The sequence below is a fragment of the Chenopodium album genome, chromosome 1, assembly GCF_948465745.1.
Source record: "Chenopodium album chromosome 1, dcCheAlbu1.1, whole genome shotgun sequence".
In the NCBI taxonomy this organism is placed as follows: domain Eukaryota; kingdom Viridiplantae; phylum Streptophyta; class Magnoliopsida; order Caryophyllales; family Amaranthaceae; genus Chenopodium; species Chenopodium album.
This window is the reverse complement of record NC_137834.1, coordinates 84,074,744-84,089,672: the sequence shown is the minus strand read 5'-3', so window position 1 is coordinate 84,089,672 and position 14,929 is coordinate 84,074,744. Positions and strand designations below refer to the sequence as shown.

At 34.6% G+C, this 14,929-nt stretch overlaps 2 protein-coding genes across 2 annotated transcripts; both read left to right on the top strand.

The window, feature by feature from the left end:
- The first annotated feature begins 1,447 nt into the window (after positions 1-1,447).
- Positions 1,448-4,976, top strand: LOC145637227 (proline-rich receptor-like protein kinase PERK15). The gene is made up of 8 exons (XM_081688706.1): positions 1,448-2,120; positions 2,283-2,774; positions 3,017-3,097; positions 3,268-3,338; positions 3,594-3,670; positions 3,844-3,991; positions 4,267-4,428; positions 4,630-4,976. Exons 1-8 carry the CDS (start codon positions 1,448-1,450, stop codon positions 4,900-4,902), a joined length of 1,977 nt encoding a protein of 658 aa, XP_081544832.1. The 3' UTR covers positions 4,903-4,976.
- Positions 4,977-6,041: 1,065 nt separating this feature from the next.
- LOC145559257 (U1 small nuclear ribonucleoprotein 70 kDa-like) lies at positions 6,042-14,563 on the top strand. The gene is made up of 10 exons (XM_081620694.1): positions 6,042-6,318; positions 6,720-6,834; positions 6,910-6,989; positions 8,710-8,785; positions 8,871-8,935; positions 10,235-10,297; positions 12,230-12,311; positions 12,419-12,581; positions 13,189-13,245; positions 13,678-14,563. Exons 1-10 carry the CDS (start codon positions 6,223-6,225, stop codon positions 14,231-14,233), a joined length of 1,353 nt encoding a protein of 450 aa, XP_081476820.1. The 5' UTR covers positions 6,042-6,222; the 3' UTR covers positions 14,234-14,563.
- Positions 14,564-14,929: the final 366 nt, after the last annotated feature.

The window sequence follows — 14,929 nt, the reverse complement described above, 5'->3', positions numbered from 1 at the left end:
TAAGGAATACATTATGAATTTATGAAGTGTAAATTGAACGTCTTATGAATCTAAGTCAACCATTGAAGAAAGAATTATACGGAGTACATAATGACACAGACAAAATTTGAATCTACCCCCTCTTTTTGCTCAATTGAACTACAGAGTAATATGTTTTCATACAACACATAAATAATAATAACGATTTAATCTACATAAGAGAGTTTGTGTATTTATAAATTATTGCTTGTACTATCAATCTATCATAATAGGATTTGAGTATATTTCCAGCTAAAATAGTAAAATTTTGGCATTTTGCACCAACAATCATCCCAAAATCAGAAAATCCTAACAAAAACCCATGAATCGATCTCCAGATCGAGCCCAAACCTGTCTTATTAAAAAAAAAAAAACAAAAAAAAAACGATGAATTCTTAGATCAAGAAAGTCGTAATAATAAGGTTTGAATCTAATGGTATCATGTAATTTTTTATTTTTATGTTGTCAATTTTCCGATTAACATCTCTAGTATAAATATGACTAGTTTAAAGTTTAATCTACACCTATATTATATACTCCAAAAAAGTGCTACTACTTAAAATCTTTCATTTCATACTCTTATTTTAGAACTTAAGATCATGATTTAGAGGCTGTTATTTCTCTATGATGGTGACTAATATATGCTAATAATATGATGGCTAAAATTAAAAGTACTAAAATTAAGGGGAATCAATAAGATTGGTAAGAAAGAGAAAATGAAATTAGGATGGAAAAAACAAAAAAGAAATTAAACAAAGAGAAAGAAAAATAGACAGAACGATTAGATCCTTTTTTGTAGGAAGAGAGAGTAATGGACTATGTCCTCCTTTCTATCATGCCATCTACCTTCCACTCCAACTTTTGCTTCTCTTTCTTTTGATTTCCCTTTTCTAAACTCTCTTCCTTCAGGTTTAATTTCTTTTTGTCCCCTCTTAAATTATGTCTTTGTTTTTTTGGTAACATGTAAGGGTAATTCTAGAATATAATTTTATGATATGTTACATTATTTTATTACAGACCATACATACATACATGTTTAAATATCCTTTGTTGTAATAAATTGCGCGCAAATATGCAACCACTAATATTAATGCATATGTATAAGGTTGTTCACTTGTTCTCAAGAGGGTTCATACCACGATGCATGCATGCAATGCATGTTAATTATATGTAGTTATTCTCTATATGTTGTGTAATAGCTTATAGCTGCATACATGCACATTATCCAGGATACTCACAGGTGTATGAAATAATTTGTAATTTATAATTTTTATTTGTTTTCTTACTTTTGTTGTTAATGTATAGGGTTTGGAAAGAATTAGAGGCGAGCAAAAGGGGGAGAGCCAAGGAGTAAAGTTTCTTGAACAAAACTTTTCATGTGGAATTACTAATTAAATTTGTAAAAGAAAAGCTTAGCTTGGAGGTAGAAATGGCGGAAGACGGATCATCATCACCTTCTCCTGATCTATCACCACCATCATCAGGTTCATCGTCATCACCACCACCATCAGGATCATCATCATCACCATCGCCACCACCTCCTTCGCAATCTTCATCTTCTCCTCCGCCTTCCTCACCACCTCCTTCTTCTCCTGCACCACCTGAAAGCGGAAATTCATCTCCATCCCCACCACCACCATCAGAAGGATCATCATCATCGCCGCCACCACCATCAGAGGGCTCATCATCATCATCACCCCCGCCTCCTAGCGAGGGTGGTGGTGGTGGTGGTAGTGGTAGTGATAATGGTAATAATAACAACCAGCCTCCTAGAGAGGGTGGTGGTAATGATAGCGGTGGCGGGCCGTCTAGGGATGTTCCATCACAACCTCGATCCCCACCTCAAGAGCTAACCCCATCGGGACCCCGAGGTGGTTCGTCCAATCAATCACCATCCCCTTCATCATTAACCGGTGGAGGCTCTTCTGGTGGTGGCTCATCAAAATCCAATGGTAGCGGGGTCATAACCGGAGTGGTGGTGGTTGGTGGCCTTTTACTCTTTCTAATGGCGGTTTGTGTATTTTGCATAAGAAAGAAGAAGAGGAGAAAGAGTGAAAGTATGCCCTCTTATGGTTGGGAAGGTGGTCCTAATAAACCTCAAGGTACATAACCCTATATGTGACTTTTTGTCACGTTTTTTCAATTACCAACTAACTTTAATACATACGTGTGCATTATATTATAATCAATAATAATATTGAAATGCAATGCACCGCATTATAAAATATTATATTGTTGATTAATTGCAACACTTTAACTTTCAGGCAATTATAATAATAATAATCAATATTGGCAAAATTCTTCTCAAGATCACCATGCAGTCAAAATTCCCCCAACATCTAGTGGCCAGGGTTGGGGGAATCCAACTAGCGGCGACGAAAGCGGGCAACAATCAGGGCACAATGCAACATCAACAGCACCATCTCCGGGTCTAAGCTTGGGTTTTAACAAAAGCCAATTTACGTACGCGGAGCTAGCTGCCGCGACAAATGGGTTCGATAGATCAATGATGCTAGGGCAAGGCGGGTTTGGATATGTACACAAGGGTGTTTTACCAAATGGAAAAGAAATTGCTGTGAAAAGCCTAAAGTCTGGTAGTGGTCAAGGAGAAAGAGAGTTTCAAGCAGAAGTTGAGATTATTAGCCGTGTTCATCATCGTCATCTTGTGTCCTTGGTTGGTTATTGTATTGCTGGTGGACAAAGGATGTTGGTTTATGAGTTTGTTCCTAATGAAACTTTGGAATATCACCTCCATAGTATGTCATTGATTCTACACTTGTTGATACTTATAATAGTATAGTACTTGGATCCGTATTATATTGGATTAGTTGCGTTGTTTATGTAAGTTATGAGAGTAGAGTGAACAAAGAATTAAGCAAGTCTTTTATATCGTGTTTAATTTCTATAGGCCTTATTTGGTTGATACGAGTTTCATTAGTCATGATTAGGTCGATAGTTAATTGCTTATACATTGAATTAATTTTTGATATGATTTCAGAAAGAGGAGAGTTGGATTTTCCAACTAGGCTTCGTATTGCACTTGGATCAGCTAAAGGGTTGGGTTACCTTCATGAAGATTGTATGTCTTGTCGATTTTTCTTCATATTCTGTCATATTTTGTTTTGTTTACTATTTGTTGATACAGTATAAGCTTCTAAAGTTCCTTTAATGTATGCATTTATTGCATTATTCACCTGCTTATTTATCCCTTCAATTTTTGTGGTATGTTCTAAACTGAATATGTACCAGGTCACCCAAGAATCATCCATCGTGATATCAAAGCTTCTAATATTTTGTTGGATGAAAACTACGAGGCTATGGTATGTTCATCAATAATAAACATCCTTTTAGTCATCCTCATTCGGCATATATTCTTTATTATTATAAAAAAAAATTCTAAATGATACATCAAAATAATGAATTTGTTGAAACATCTTTCTAACTAAAATTGTTTTAAGTGAATAAATATTATCTTTCAAAAATAATCACTAGTATTCAAATTTTTTTTTTTAAAAAATTACAAAATTATTCTACCCACTTTTGCAAGGACCATGATTATATTTGTGGATATTCAGGTTGCTGATTTTGGACTAGCTAAGCTTACCACTGATACAAATACTCACGTCTCTACTCGTGTGATGGGAACTTTTGGGTGAGTTTTTTTTTGTTCAATTCATCCAAAATTATTTTACAAATAATTGATTCATGTACCAAAGTGATAAATTTCTAATAATAGTAAGTTTTAAAATTTGATGACATTAGATTTAATTAGAGCAACGATAAAGTGATTAATGATATTATGATATAAATCATAAAATAATGCAGGTATTTGGCTCCTGAGTATGCTTCAAGTGGCAAACTCACTGAAAAGTCGGACGTTTTCTCATATGGTGTAATGTTGCTAGAAATTATAACTGGACGTCGACCGGTTGACCCTCAAATGAAGTACATGGAAGATAGCTTGGTTGATTGGGTATTACATGAAGTTCTTATTTTCCTTTTAAAAAAAATACTACTATAACATTTGATTTGGTTTACAACGATGAGTTTAATGTTTAGTCGACTCAAATTACAAAATAATTAAGGTGACTTATCTTTTGTGAAATATGAGATTTGAGGCGGCTAATTAAATCTACAATTGAAATACAAAACCAATTGAAAGAGTGAAAGTTAGTGATAAATTTAATAGTTTATATCTTTTGACCATTGTATTGATTGTAAATGTATGGTTTTATTCATGGTTCACAGTCCAGACCGCTTCTAACTAAAGCATTGGAAACTGGCAATTACCATGAATTTGTTGATCCACGTTTGGAAGAAAACTACGACCCTAATTTAATGAAACGTATGGTGGCTTGTGCTGCTGCATCCATTCGCCATTCTGCTAAGAGGCGCCCCAAAATGAGCCAGGTTCGTTCATTCAATTAACATGTTTTTTCTCTTCTTATCAAATGATTCATTTCAATTCTTGAGTAGACTTTGATCTCAATACCTCGAATTGAAAATTTTGTTAAGCTTAATTTCGTGACATTTCTATTGATCCGAGTATTTCATAAAGGCATGATAATTGACATGAATGTTATGTAACGTCCACAAATCTTAAAATCATAGATTGTTCGAGCATTAGAAGGAGATGTCTCATTGGAAGACCTAAATAGTGAAGGGCAAAAGCCAGTGCAAAACACGATGCTTAGCTCGTCGGGGAGCTCGGACTATGATACTCGTGCATATAGTAAAGACCTCAAGAAGTTCAGGCAAATGGCTTTAGCAACTCAAGATTTTGCAAGCAGTGAATATGGAGGAACCACAAGCGAATATGGATTGAACCCTTCTAGTAGCTCAAGTGACATTTCAAAGGAGATAAATAGCAAGAATATACCTTAATCAATATTTTAACTAGGATAATTCTAATTAATTATTGTTAATTGGATTATGGTACACAAGCTAATTGATTTTCTTTCTTTCTTTCTTTCTTTCTTTTTTTAATTATGTAGAGATTACACTATTTTTCTTAGATAATTTCAAACATGCATTCTATCTTGTCTTCTATTTGCTTGATTCTATTTCTGAAGAAAAAAAAAATATGTAGATGTAAAAATATATTACGTAAAAATTCAAGTGTTTTTTTATCTATTATTTTGATTTCTACAAACTTACATTTTACTCTGTCTTCAATTCATGGAAAATATGTTGAGTGTGGACTACAAAGCCAGTTGTTTAATGCACAATAGAGTTAATAGATACATCGTTTACATTTCAAAGATCCCAATATAAAGTGAATCTACTAACTCTATTTAAAACAACTGACTTTCTGGACTAGGTCTCCGAAAGGTATATCGCAAAGAAACTATAAACCTCAAGGAGTATGTTAAATATTTCGAATAAAAGGGAGTTCTACAAGTTTCCATATTCAAGTAATTTTACTCAACACTTATGTAAATAATACAACCAATTTGGTAAAATATCTAATTAAACTGAGAAGTCAAATCAATTATTAACCATTTACGCATTAATTATTGAACATGACTTAAAATAACTGATATTGTTGAACACGTCTGTATTCCAACCTAACAATAAGTGAATAGTTGATACCTCATGCGGGGAAATTGATTAAAAATATCTTTTAATTGATTTCGGCACACCTCTATTGTGACTTTGTGAATTAGCGAATGATTGTGTTCCAAAAATCAAGTTTTAGTATCTGTTTTCTTCAGTTTAATTTCAGTTCAGCTCAGCTCAGATCAGTTTAGTTCAGTTTCTAATTTACTTTCCTCATAAACAAATCAGTTCAGTTCAGTAAATGAGAACAGACCCTTGATGTACTAAATTTATTAATTTTTTGACGGGAATGTACTAAATTTATTTTGTTTGGAGCGAATAACCAATTCTAACATTGGACTCGTGTTTGGGCCAATAAATCAATATCAAGTTATACCAAAACCGACTGAAAAACAAATTCGAGTAATCCGACTTTACATTTTAATTCTGTATAAATCTGCGAGCCTAAACCCTCTTCTTTTCTTTTCTCTTTTTATTCTCGCTGTTTTCCTCACTCTTCTTCTTTCTCTCGATTTTCCGACTACTAAATTCATTCTTCCAAATCTGATGCATTCTTTTCTCTTTCCTCCCAATCCGATTATCCAAAGAAATTAATCCCTAATTAAATCAAAACCCTAACCCTAGATTTCGTAGATATCTAGCGATATGGGAGACAACGATGCCTTCTTGCGCAACCAGAATGCCGCCGTTCAGGGTCGCACCAAAGCGCAGAATCGTGCTAATGTTCTTCAGCTTAAAATGGTACAATTTTAGAGTTTTGATTTATTATACTTGTTTTTTTTTTGTTCACGTCTTATTTGATCTTGCTGTTTTGTTGATGTTTAGTTATTTAGGGTTCGTTTGAATTCTATGATAGTGTGAATTTTTTGTTTTAGAGACAAGTTAATCAATATTGTGATTATGAATTTGAACTTAGGTATAATATAAATTTATAGATGTAAACTTAAGGAGCTGAAAATAATTGATTTCTAGCTGGTAATTGTAGCTCTGTTGATATGGTTGTTTTGTCTAAGATAGTGTTTGGGGGAGGAGGTGGTGGTTATGGTGGATTAGGGCATGATTATGCAGCGATTGAGGTGCCTCGGTTATTTTCGATGCTGAATCAAATAACAGCAATTGAATTGTGTGATTTTATTTTGCAGATTGGACAGTCTCACCCGACCGGTCTGACTCCTAACTTGCTGAAGTTATTCGAGCCTCGGCCTCCATTGGAGTATAAGCCGCCACCGGAGAAGAGGAAATGCCCTCCTTATATGGGTAATTAATGTTTGCATGAATCTGTTGTTGATTCAATTTGTTAGCAAGATCTAAATTGTAATTTGTTTTTTGAAGGGATGGGGCAATATGTGAATCTTTTTGCTGAGCCTGGGGATCCTGAGTATGCACCCCCCGTCAAAGAAGGGGAAACTCCGGTATGTTGTTCTTGATTGTGCAAATACTTTGATTGACTGTGTTATTCATTTATTGTGCTTGTGAATCACTTATCATTAAGACATTGGTATTAGTATGCTGGTGGAGCGTACCCTATAAGTTACTTGAGGCTTGAGTAAGCTGCACCCTTTTCTTGGAAGTGGAGGGGGTGTGATAAGATTTGATACAAAAAGTTCACTCCTAGTTATAACTGTTTAAATTGGTTTTTATATTTTATTTTGGTTTCAGAAAAGCTGCTTTTGTCTTAATAGGTTAATACTTCCTTCATTCTTTTTTACTGTACCTATTTGTTTTATCACGCTTGTCGATGCACAAATCATCAATTACTTTAAGTCTCTATAAGTAAAAATTATAAAAGTTATATTTGTGATAATACTTAATTAGACGATCCTAACAAGATCACATGAATACGTTTTTCCTTACATACACAACAGTCAATGGCGGGTTGGTGAATAGTGTAAAAGTCAAATCACGTCAAGTAAAAAAGAACGGATGAAGTATATTGTTTACTTGTCTGATGCCAGTGTGACTTCGTTGTTTATTTTTCATTATGATTGTCTTTGGCGCTTGATTATATACTCCATTACATTTTTTTATATTTTATAAATTTTAAAAAAACATGGTACTTTATAAGATGATTGGAGAAGCTCTTTTTGATTTATGTAATTTTGATTGTTGCTTATATACTCGTATCTTATCCTCTTGTGGTTTGAATGATGCCTTTTTTTTTTCAGCATGAGTTATCCATTCATGTAATCTGCATTGCTTTTTAGAAATTTGCAAGTAATTCATCTTATGAGTTTTCTGACTTTAGAGCCAGAAAGTCCAATTAAAATTGAAAGTTGAGCACATAGATGAGAATATGAGATTAGGAGTTGAAGTCTACGTTAATCAGACATGGCATTATTACTGCCGTTCCTAAATAGTTGAAAACTGTCTTGCTGTTGTAGTTCTTCTCAAATGTTATGGGACACAGAGAGAGAAATGGAAAGTTGGAAACCAAATAGTTGGAAGCTTGTTTTTACTTTTACTTACTTTTTTTATTTAATATTTTTAATTTACTATGGTATGAGAAGCGACAAAGAGAGAGAGGGAAGGAGGGGGGGGGGGGAGAGGGAGGGAGAGAGAGAGTTGGAAACCAAATAGGTACAATTGGAGCGACAACGATACTTTTACTTACTTTTTTTTATTTAATATTCTTAATTTACTATGGTATGAGAAGCGACAACGATATTCCCCACGTCAATAGGTACAATTGGACATAATTAGGAATATCTTGTTGGACGCTTGCATTTATGCCTCTATTAAATACTCTCACCTGTGTCCATCTAGCATAGATTGAAGTCCATTTGTTATGTGTTTGAGCTTTAAGGTATTTGGCCCTAGCCCTTTGTATTCTGCTCTTTTGATTGATATTGTCAGTAGAATTTGTGATTTTACTGTTCAATTCTAGAAAACTGTCTGTTAATTCTAACCATGGCTGGTTGCTTCCGATAAAATATATCCGTGTTAGTGGCTGAGCAAATTATAAAAAATTTGAGGGATTTGAATGCTACATTAAAACTGGTCTTTTTGATCTTGCACTTTGAGCTTTTTGAGTGTTTTGTGCTTGTCCATCCTTCTCCATTCGAACTCGGGTGAAACAATTGCTGTGTTGGTGTCTGAGTACTCTATGTTTCTATGCTGTGTCTCCATGTGCAGAGCCAAAGGAGAGCCAGAGTTCACCAACTACGATTGGAGAAAGGTGCTGCAAAGGCTGCAGAAGAGCTAGAGAAATGTAATCCCCTTGTAAATTTTGCACTTTTATGTTTATCTTTATTTATTTTTTTTTAAGTGAAAATTTTCATTATTGTACATTGCAGATGATCCACAAAGTGACCCTAATGCCACCGAAGATCCATACAAGACGCTATTTGTTGCTAGGCTGGTAAGCCATACTTTTCAATTCAGTTTGCTGTTTATTATCTTTATGTTCATCTATGAACTTTTATAAGATTTACTGACAAGAAATTATGGTGATGGAAAACAAGAACTAGGAAACTTCATTGCATATAAAATGAGATTAATAATGCAGGAACTGTAATAAAAATTCGTTTACATATTTTTAGCTAATTTCAGTGCTATTTATGTGTTTGTTTAAATATAAAATTTAAAAATAATCTATCAGTTATTTTAAAGAATGATTTTTAGTGGTTTGTGTACTTCGGAATGAGCTGAAAAAACTATTTATCGTCATGCGGCATGCGGCATGCCCTTGCTCTACTTCACATACAAAATAGTGTTTGGGTTCAAACTAGGCCCTTGATCTATGAAGATCAGTTAGAAGATTTGGGAAGATGAGGCGTTTCCTATCCAGCTGGCTTGTTTCATTTCATGAAATCTGAAACATAGTGTTTGCAATATTTATGTGAATCTTAGATTTTGATTATGGTCAATTCAGCCTGTTGCTTTTATAATAAAACTTGAAAGATTTAATAGTTGCTGTTTTAGATAAAGCAGTCTTCAGTTTTGGAGTCTGGTTATAATCTATCTTTTCACTTGTCAATTTTATTTTCTATTCTCGATCTACCTTTTCCGTCTTTGGTTGAAGATTGCTAATTTAATATGATTCACGACGACACAGCTACAAAGTGGACATTCTTTTTGGGATGATGAATTAAGTCTATGATAAGATATTTTCGTTTGATTTGCTTGTATGCACCTCTCGTTAACTTTGTGTTGTTTTTCAAAGATTGTTTTGTTGACGTAAGGTACATGTTCAAGATGTTGAGATTCTGTATTCGTACTTGAATGCCCCAGCTACTTGTGTTATTCACTTCTTCATTCTGTGCTTGTGGCAAAAGGTGTTTTTTTTCTTTCCATGGAGTGCAATGTTAGCCTTTATAGTCTTAGTCTATAGAATTTTAAGGCTATTTAATTCTCTTACTATAGTTATGACACAAAGAACAATGTAGCTAAATTAAGCAGTTGTAACCTGTTGCATCGAGTTGGTACTTCATAGATTATCGCTATTAATAGTTTTTTTTTTTTTTTTTTTTTATTATTTTTTTTTTTAATACTACCTCAGTTAACTTTTAGTTGCAACTTTGGGGTATTATTTGTGAGATATAAAATATTCCAAAGCTGTAACTAAAAGTTAACGGAGGTAGTATATTTTTTATTATTTTATTTTATTTTTTTTATCTACTGTGAGACAGTGCTAAGTAATTGATTTGTTTGTTTGCAGAGTTATGAGACCTCGGAGAGCAGGCTGAAAAGGGAGTTTGAAACCTATGGGCCCATAAAGCGGGTAGGTATTTATAATTATCCTCTTGGGGGATCAGGTTCTTGCGTTTTATCTTCGGTAAGAGGTGACTTGTGTTTATGACGGCTTCTCCTCAGCCTATTCTTCTTCCTGTCCTTGTGACAGTTGCAAAACTTTTTCAAGCATTTTGTGAAATTTTATCAATTTGTTTTCAGTCTTTACATCCCCTGATGGTGTTTTTGAAAATAAAGTTTTCATTTTTGTTTGGTTTTACTTGTTTTTGCAACAAAAGAATAAAATAAAATGGATAGTAGCTCTCTCCAGTCTCTGTAATGAGTGTTGAATTTTCTTTAGGGTTTTTTTTATTAAATGACAGCCAGTGACCTTGAAATTTTCTTAATGTGTCTGCACTGTATGCTCAATTTTGTTGAGTTTTTATATAAAATATAAGTGAGGGTTGTGTATGCGTCATGATAGAATATTGTGAAGGTCCATGCACATTTAAGAGAGAGGATTAGGTATGGTATTCAGATTTTGCTGGAAGACTTCTTGTTTCTTGGTAATTATCTTTGTCCTTTTTTTAAAACTAATATTAGAAAGAAATAGATTGAAATCTTTTCCATGATTGTAGTCGCAGCAAAGATTTGGTTCAGGATTCATTCTAGTTTTGAGGTAATAAAACTGGTGAGGCGGGGTTAGTTGAGATTACTTTTCAGCAACTGTTATATTTAAGCTTTCATACTTACTGCTAAACTATCCTATTTCAATAATGTAGCATCCTGCATGAAGTGCATTCCTCTTTTCATGTGTTAACAGTTATTGAATAGACATTTTTTCTTTGTAGCATAAATTTGTGCTAAATTCATTTGCCTTCTGCTTAACTAAGACGGGTGATGGGGTTCAGTCTTAGCCTTTGCTTTGTCTTCTTGGTGCAGTTAGATTCAAATTTGATTATTATTATTTGCTAGATAGTTTAATTTGATCTAGACATGGTTTTATTATGAATGGTTGTTAATTCTTGATGGCAAAGCTGATATCATAAGTTATGCGGTGCTAAAGGCGCTTTCATTTTGGAACCTATAGCACAGGTACCATTGGCTGTCTACCTTTTATAACAGTAGGTTTGTCTTGCATATGCTTTGAAAAACAATGCTCCTTTGCCTTAGATTTGGGTGGTTTCTCGAACTTGGTTATTTGCTTTCAGTTCTAGTGCCTAGGTATGATACACACCTGAGTATGAAGGTCCATGTTCTTTAAGTAAAATTCATGGAGAAATGGTATGAAATATCAACCCTATGGTAATCCACTATTCCCTTTTTATGTTTACTTTTGAATTTAAAGCTGGTACTTCATCCTCCTTGGCGAAGCTAAAATAGTAAGTTGAAAAGAGCTGATGTGTAATGTCTTTGTGACTTTCTTTGTTCAAGATACAAAAGGAGACACCTTCCACATTTTAGCTGCACTTGGTAAAATTTTCGGGAGTTTTAGTTTCTCTCCTTTCAATTTAATTTCTCTACATGCGATGCTTTACTAAGCTCTTTTGCTCGTCCAAAGGCCACTGAAAACCTATCCGCTGCCAAGAAAGGATCCTGGTATATCTAATTCTAAACACTTCCTTCTATATTGAAAGTTTCCCTGGTAAGGGGGATTAGTTTTTTCTTTAAATTTCCCTGGTAAGGGGATTAGTTTCTTCTTTAAATTTCCCTGGTAAGGGGATTAGTTGGTTCAAGGGCTGGTAGATTGGCCACTTACATCAGTGTCACTACAACTCTAGCGGTGGCAGTTCGTCTCACTTGTGGAGCATTATCAATTAAAGGTGCGCGGCATAGCGCCTGTTTGCCGTGCCATTAAGGATTTTGCTTGTAGATTTAAGCTATTCTTCTTCAGATGAAAAACAAATGTTCTTCAATTTCTTCTAGCATATATCTTTTGCATGTTATTTTCTTGTCCCTATAGTTTGTTTCTCCCTTTTTTCAGGTCAAAATGATTTATGACAAGGAGACAAACAAACCAAGAGGCTATGCTTTTATAGAATTTTCTCATACAAGGGACATGAAAGGTTTGCTTGCCATACTGCTGAATTGCTGATTATATCATTTATTTTTTAATCGTTTATCTTTACCTTTAAACTCGCTTATATGACATGTCTTTAATGAATCTGTATAGCTGCATATAAACAAGCTGATGGAAGGAAAATTGATGGAAGGAGGGTTCTGGTGGACGTGGAGCGTGGAAGAACTGTTCCCAACTGGCGACCTCGCAGACTGGGTGGTGGACTAGGAACGACTAGAGTTGGAGGTGAAGATGTCAATCAAAAGAGTGCTACAAGGTAAATGACCATTTTTAGATATTATTAGAGCACAATTATCTGTATTTACTGGCTTCATCTTGTAGTATTTCATGTGGAATTTAGGGGCGGAAGGACATATTGGGGTTGATCAGAATCTGTTTCACCTCGCAAGTGCTTTTTCAACATTCATCTTCTTTATTTATGGAATTGAACTGTATGCTTAATTGCTTAAGAGAGGGTCAAGGATGCTAGAATTAGAGGACTCTTTACGAAGGATTAGCATGCTTTATTTAAGAAGTTTGATGCACAATCTGTACTTAAAAAGTTTTGAGGCATATCTTCTTTTTTCTTTTTTAGTTACATTTTGTGGTATAGTTTAAATTGTTACGTTTCAAATGTGGCATTTGTTTCATGTGCAGTAGAAAGGTTGATTATAGTTGGGCTACTCTTGGAGATGAAAGTGTTTTGCTGTTGTGTGAAGAATGATACACAAATCCCCCCCCCCTCCCTCTTTCTCTTATACTAATATTGGATGGAGCCTGTACTTTCAAATTTCTGCTTGCTGCCTGAGCTCTTTTTTTTTAATTTTTGCTGTATTAATTTTCATTCTGTAGTTGAAAACTTAATTTTGTTCTTTTCTTCTTAGGGAGCCACAAGCGGGAGTGCCATCTCGATCAGAGGAGCCGAGGATACGAGAGGATAGGTATAGCTGCTTTATTTTTATTTCTGAAAGTAGATTGATAATGCTTTGGGATCTGGAATGTGGACCGTGGAAACGCTAAAACTAATCCAATACATCTGTCTTTTTGCTTAGGAATCTAATATTGTGTGTTTGACTTGATTAATAATCATGGAATCAGACCGAATACTGATAAGGGTATTTCTGTTTCAAGTTTTCAACTAACCTTTTCTATTTATATTATTAATTATAAAGGGATTTTGAAAGTTTGATAATTTATGAATAAAGACCCTTGACATATAATGTTTGCTTGTATTCTGAAGAGAACGCTTCACGTTTTTCCCATTGAGTTTCCTGGTTTTAGATACAGGATATGCAATTATATATCAATTTAATATCTGTGCATTGTATCTATTATATTGCTTTGTTGATAAAAAATTATGTTAATTTTTCCAGAGAAAAATCTCGAGAAAGGGGCGGCAGGGAGAGAGAAAGAGAACGGGAAAAATCTCGTGAACGATCCCATGACAAGTCTAGGGACCGTGATCATAGAGAGGATAGACACCATAGAGATCGTGATAGGACCAGAGACAAGGACAGGGACAGAGATCGTGGCCGTGATCGTGAACGTACTCGTGATCGTGACAGAGGTAAAGACCGTGGTCGTGACTATGATAGAGATCGGGATCATGGACGTTCCCGTGATAGGCATCGTGATAGGGACCGAGATTATGAAACCGGGGAGGCAGACCATGATCGCGGCCATTCTCATGATAGGGATTATGAGTATGATCACATGGATGCTAAACTTGACCGTGGCAGGCATGGTGAAAAAGAACGAAGTTATGATCATGCTGGAGCTGAGGAGGATCGGGGGTGGTATGATGCTGATCAAAGTCGGGGACAATATGATGATAAAGATGATCTGGGTGATCATGATAGATACAATCATTATGCTAATGAGAGTGGTCATATGGAAGAAGATGATTATAGTTATAATCGGGAAGTCTGAAGAAGCTAAAGAGCCATTGAAATTAAGAAAAAAAGAAGAGGAATTGAGCGAACTTTTCCTTTGCAGACTTTTTTTCACAATTGCTGAAAGTTTACTTAAGCTCTCATCGTGGTTGTCTGCAGTGTTTGATGATTAGGGCATTTTGCTTCTAGGAGGTATTGTATTGTTACAAATTAGGTAAGATTCTGTTAAATTTTATAACTTTTGTTCATTATGTGTTGCTCGTTTGTTTGGTTTGGCGGAGTCTGCTAAGAGTGTATGTTGTGACTTGTAATTCATTCTGCCCCTGGCAAGACCCTCGCTATGAATGTCTTTCGGTCAATTTTCTTATGTCCTTTTGATGCTTGTTTGATCTCACATGTATGCAAGTGCTCTTGTTGAATTGCATAGAAAAGTGAAAAGCAATCAAAGTTGTGTGTTCAATATTTGGTCGCATTTACTTTGAGTTGCAATCAAAGTTGTGTGTTTTAGGAAAGTTGCCATGCTGGAATTGTTGTCTGATGATTTAATATTGGTTTAAATCAAAGTTGTGTGTTTTAACAATGAGTATTTTATTTTTACTGCACGCATAGTTCCTCGCTTTTTTCACTTGCACTTGTGACTTTGGTTGTGAGTTTTTAATTATCTTTCAGTAGAACTTGTAAATAAATTAATGTGTTTGAAGTATATACATTAAAAAAAAATTAACAACAGTAT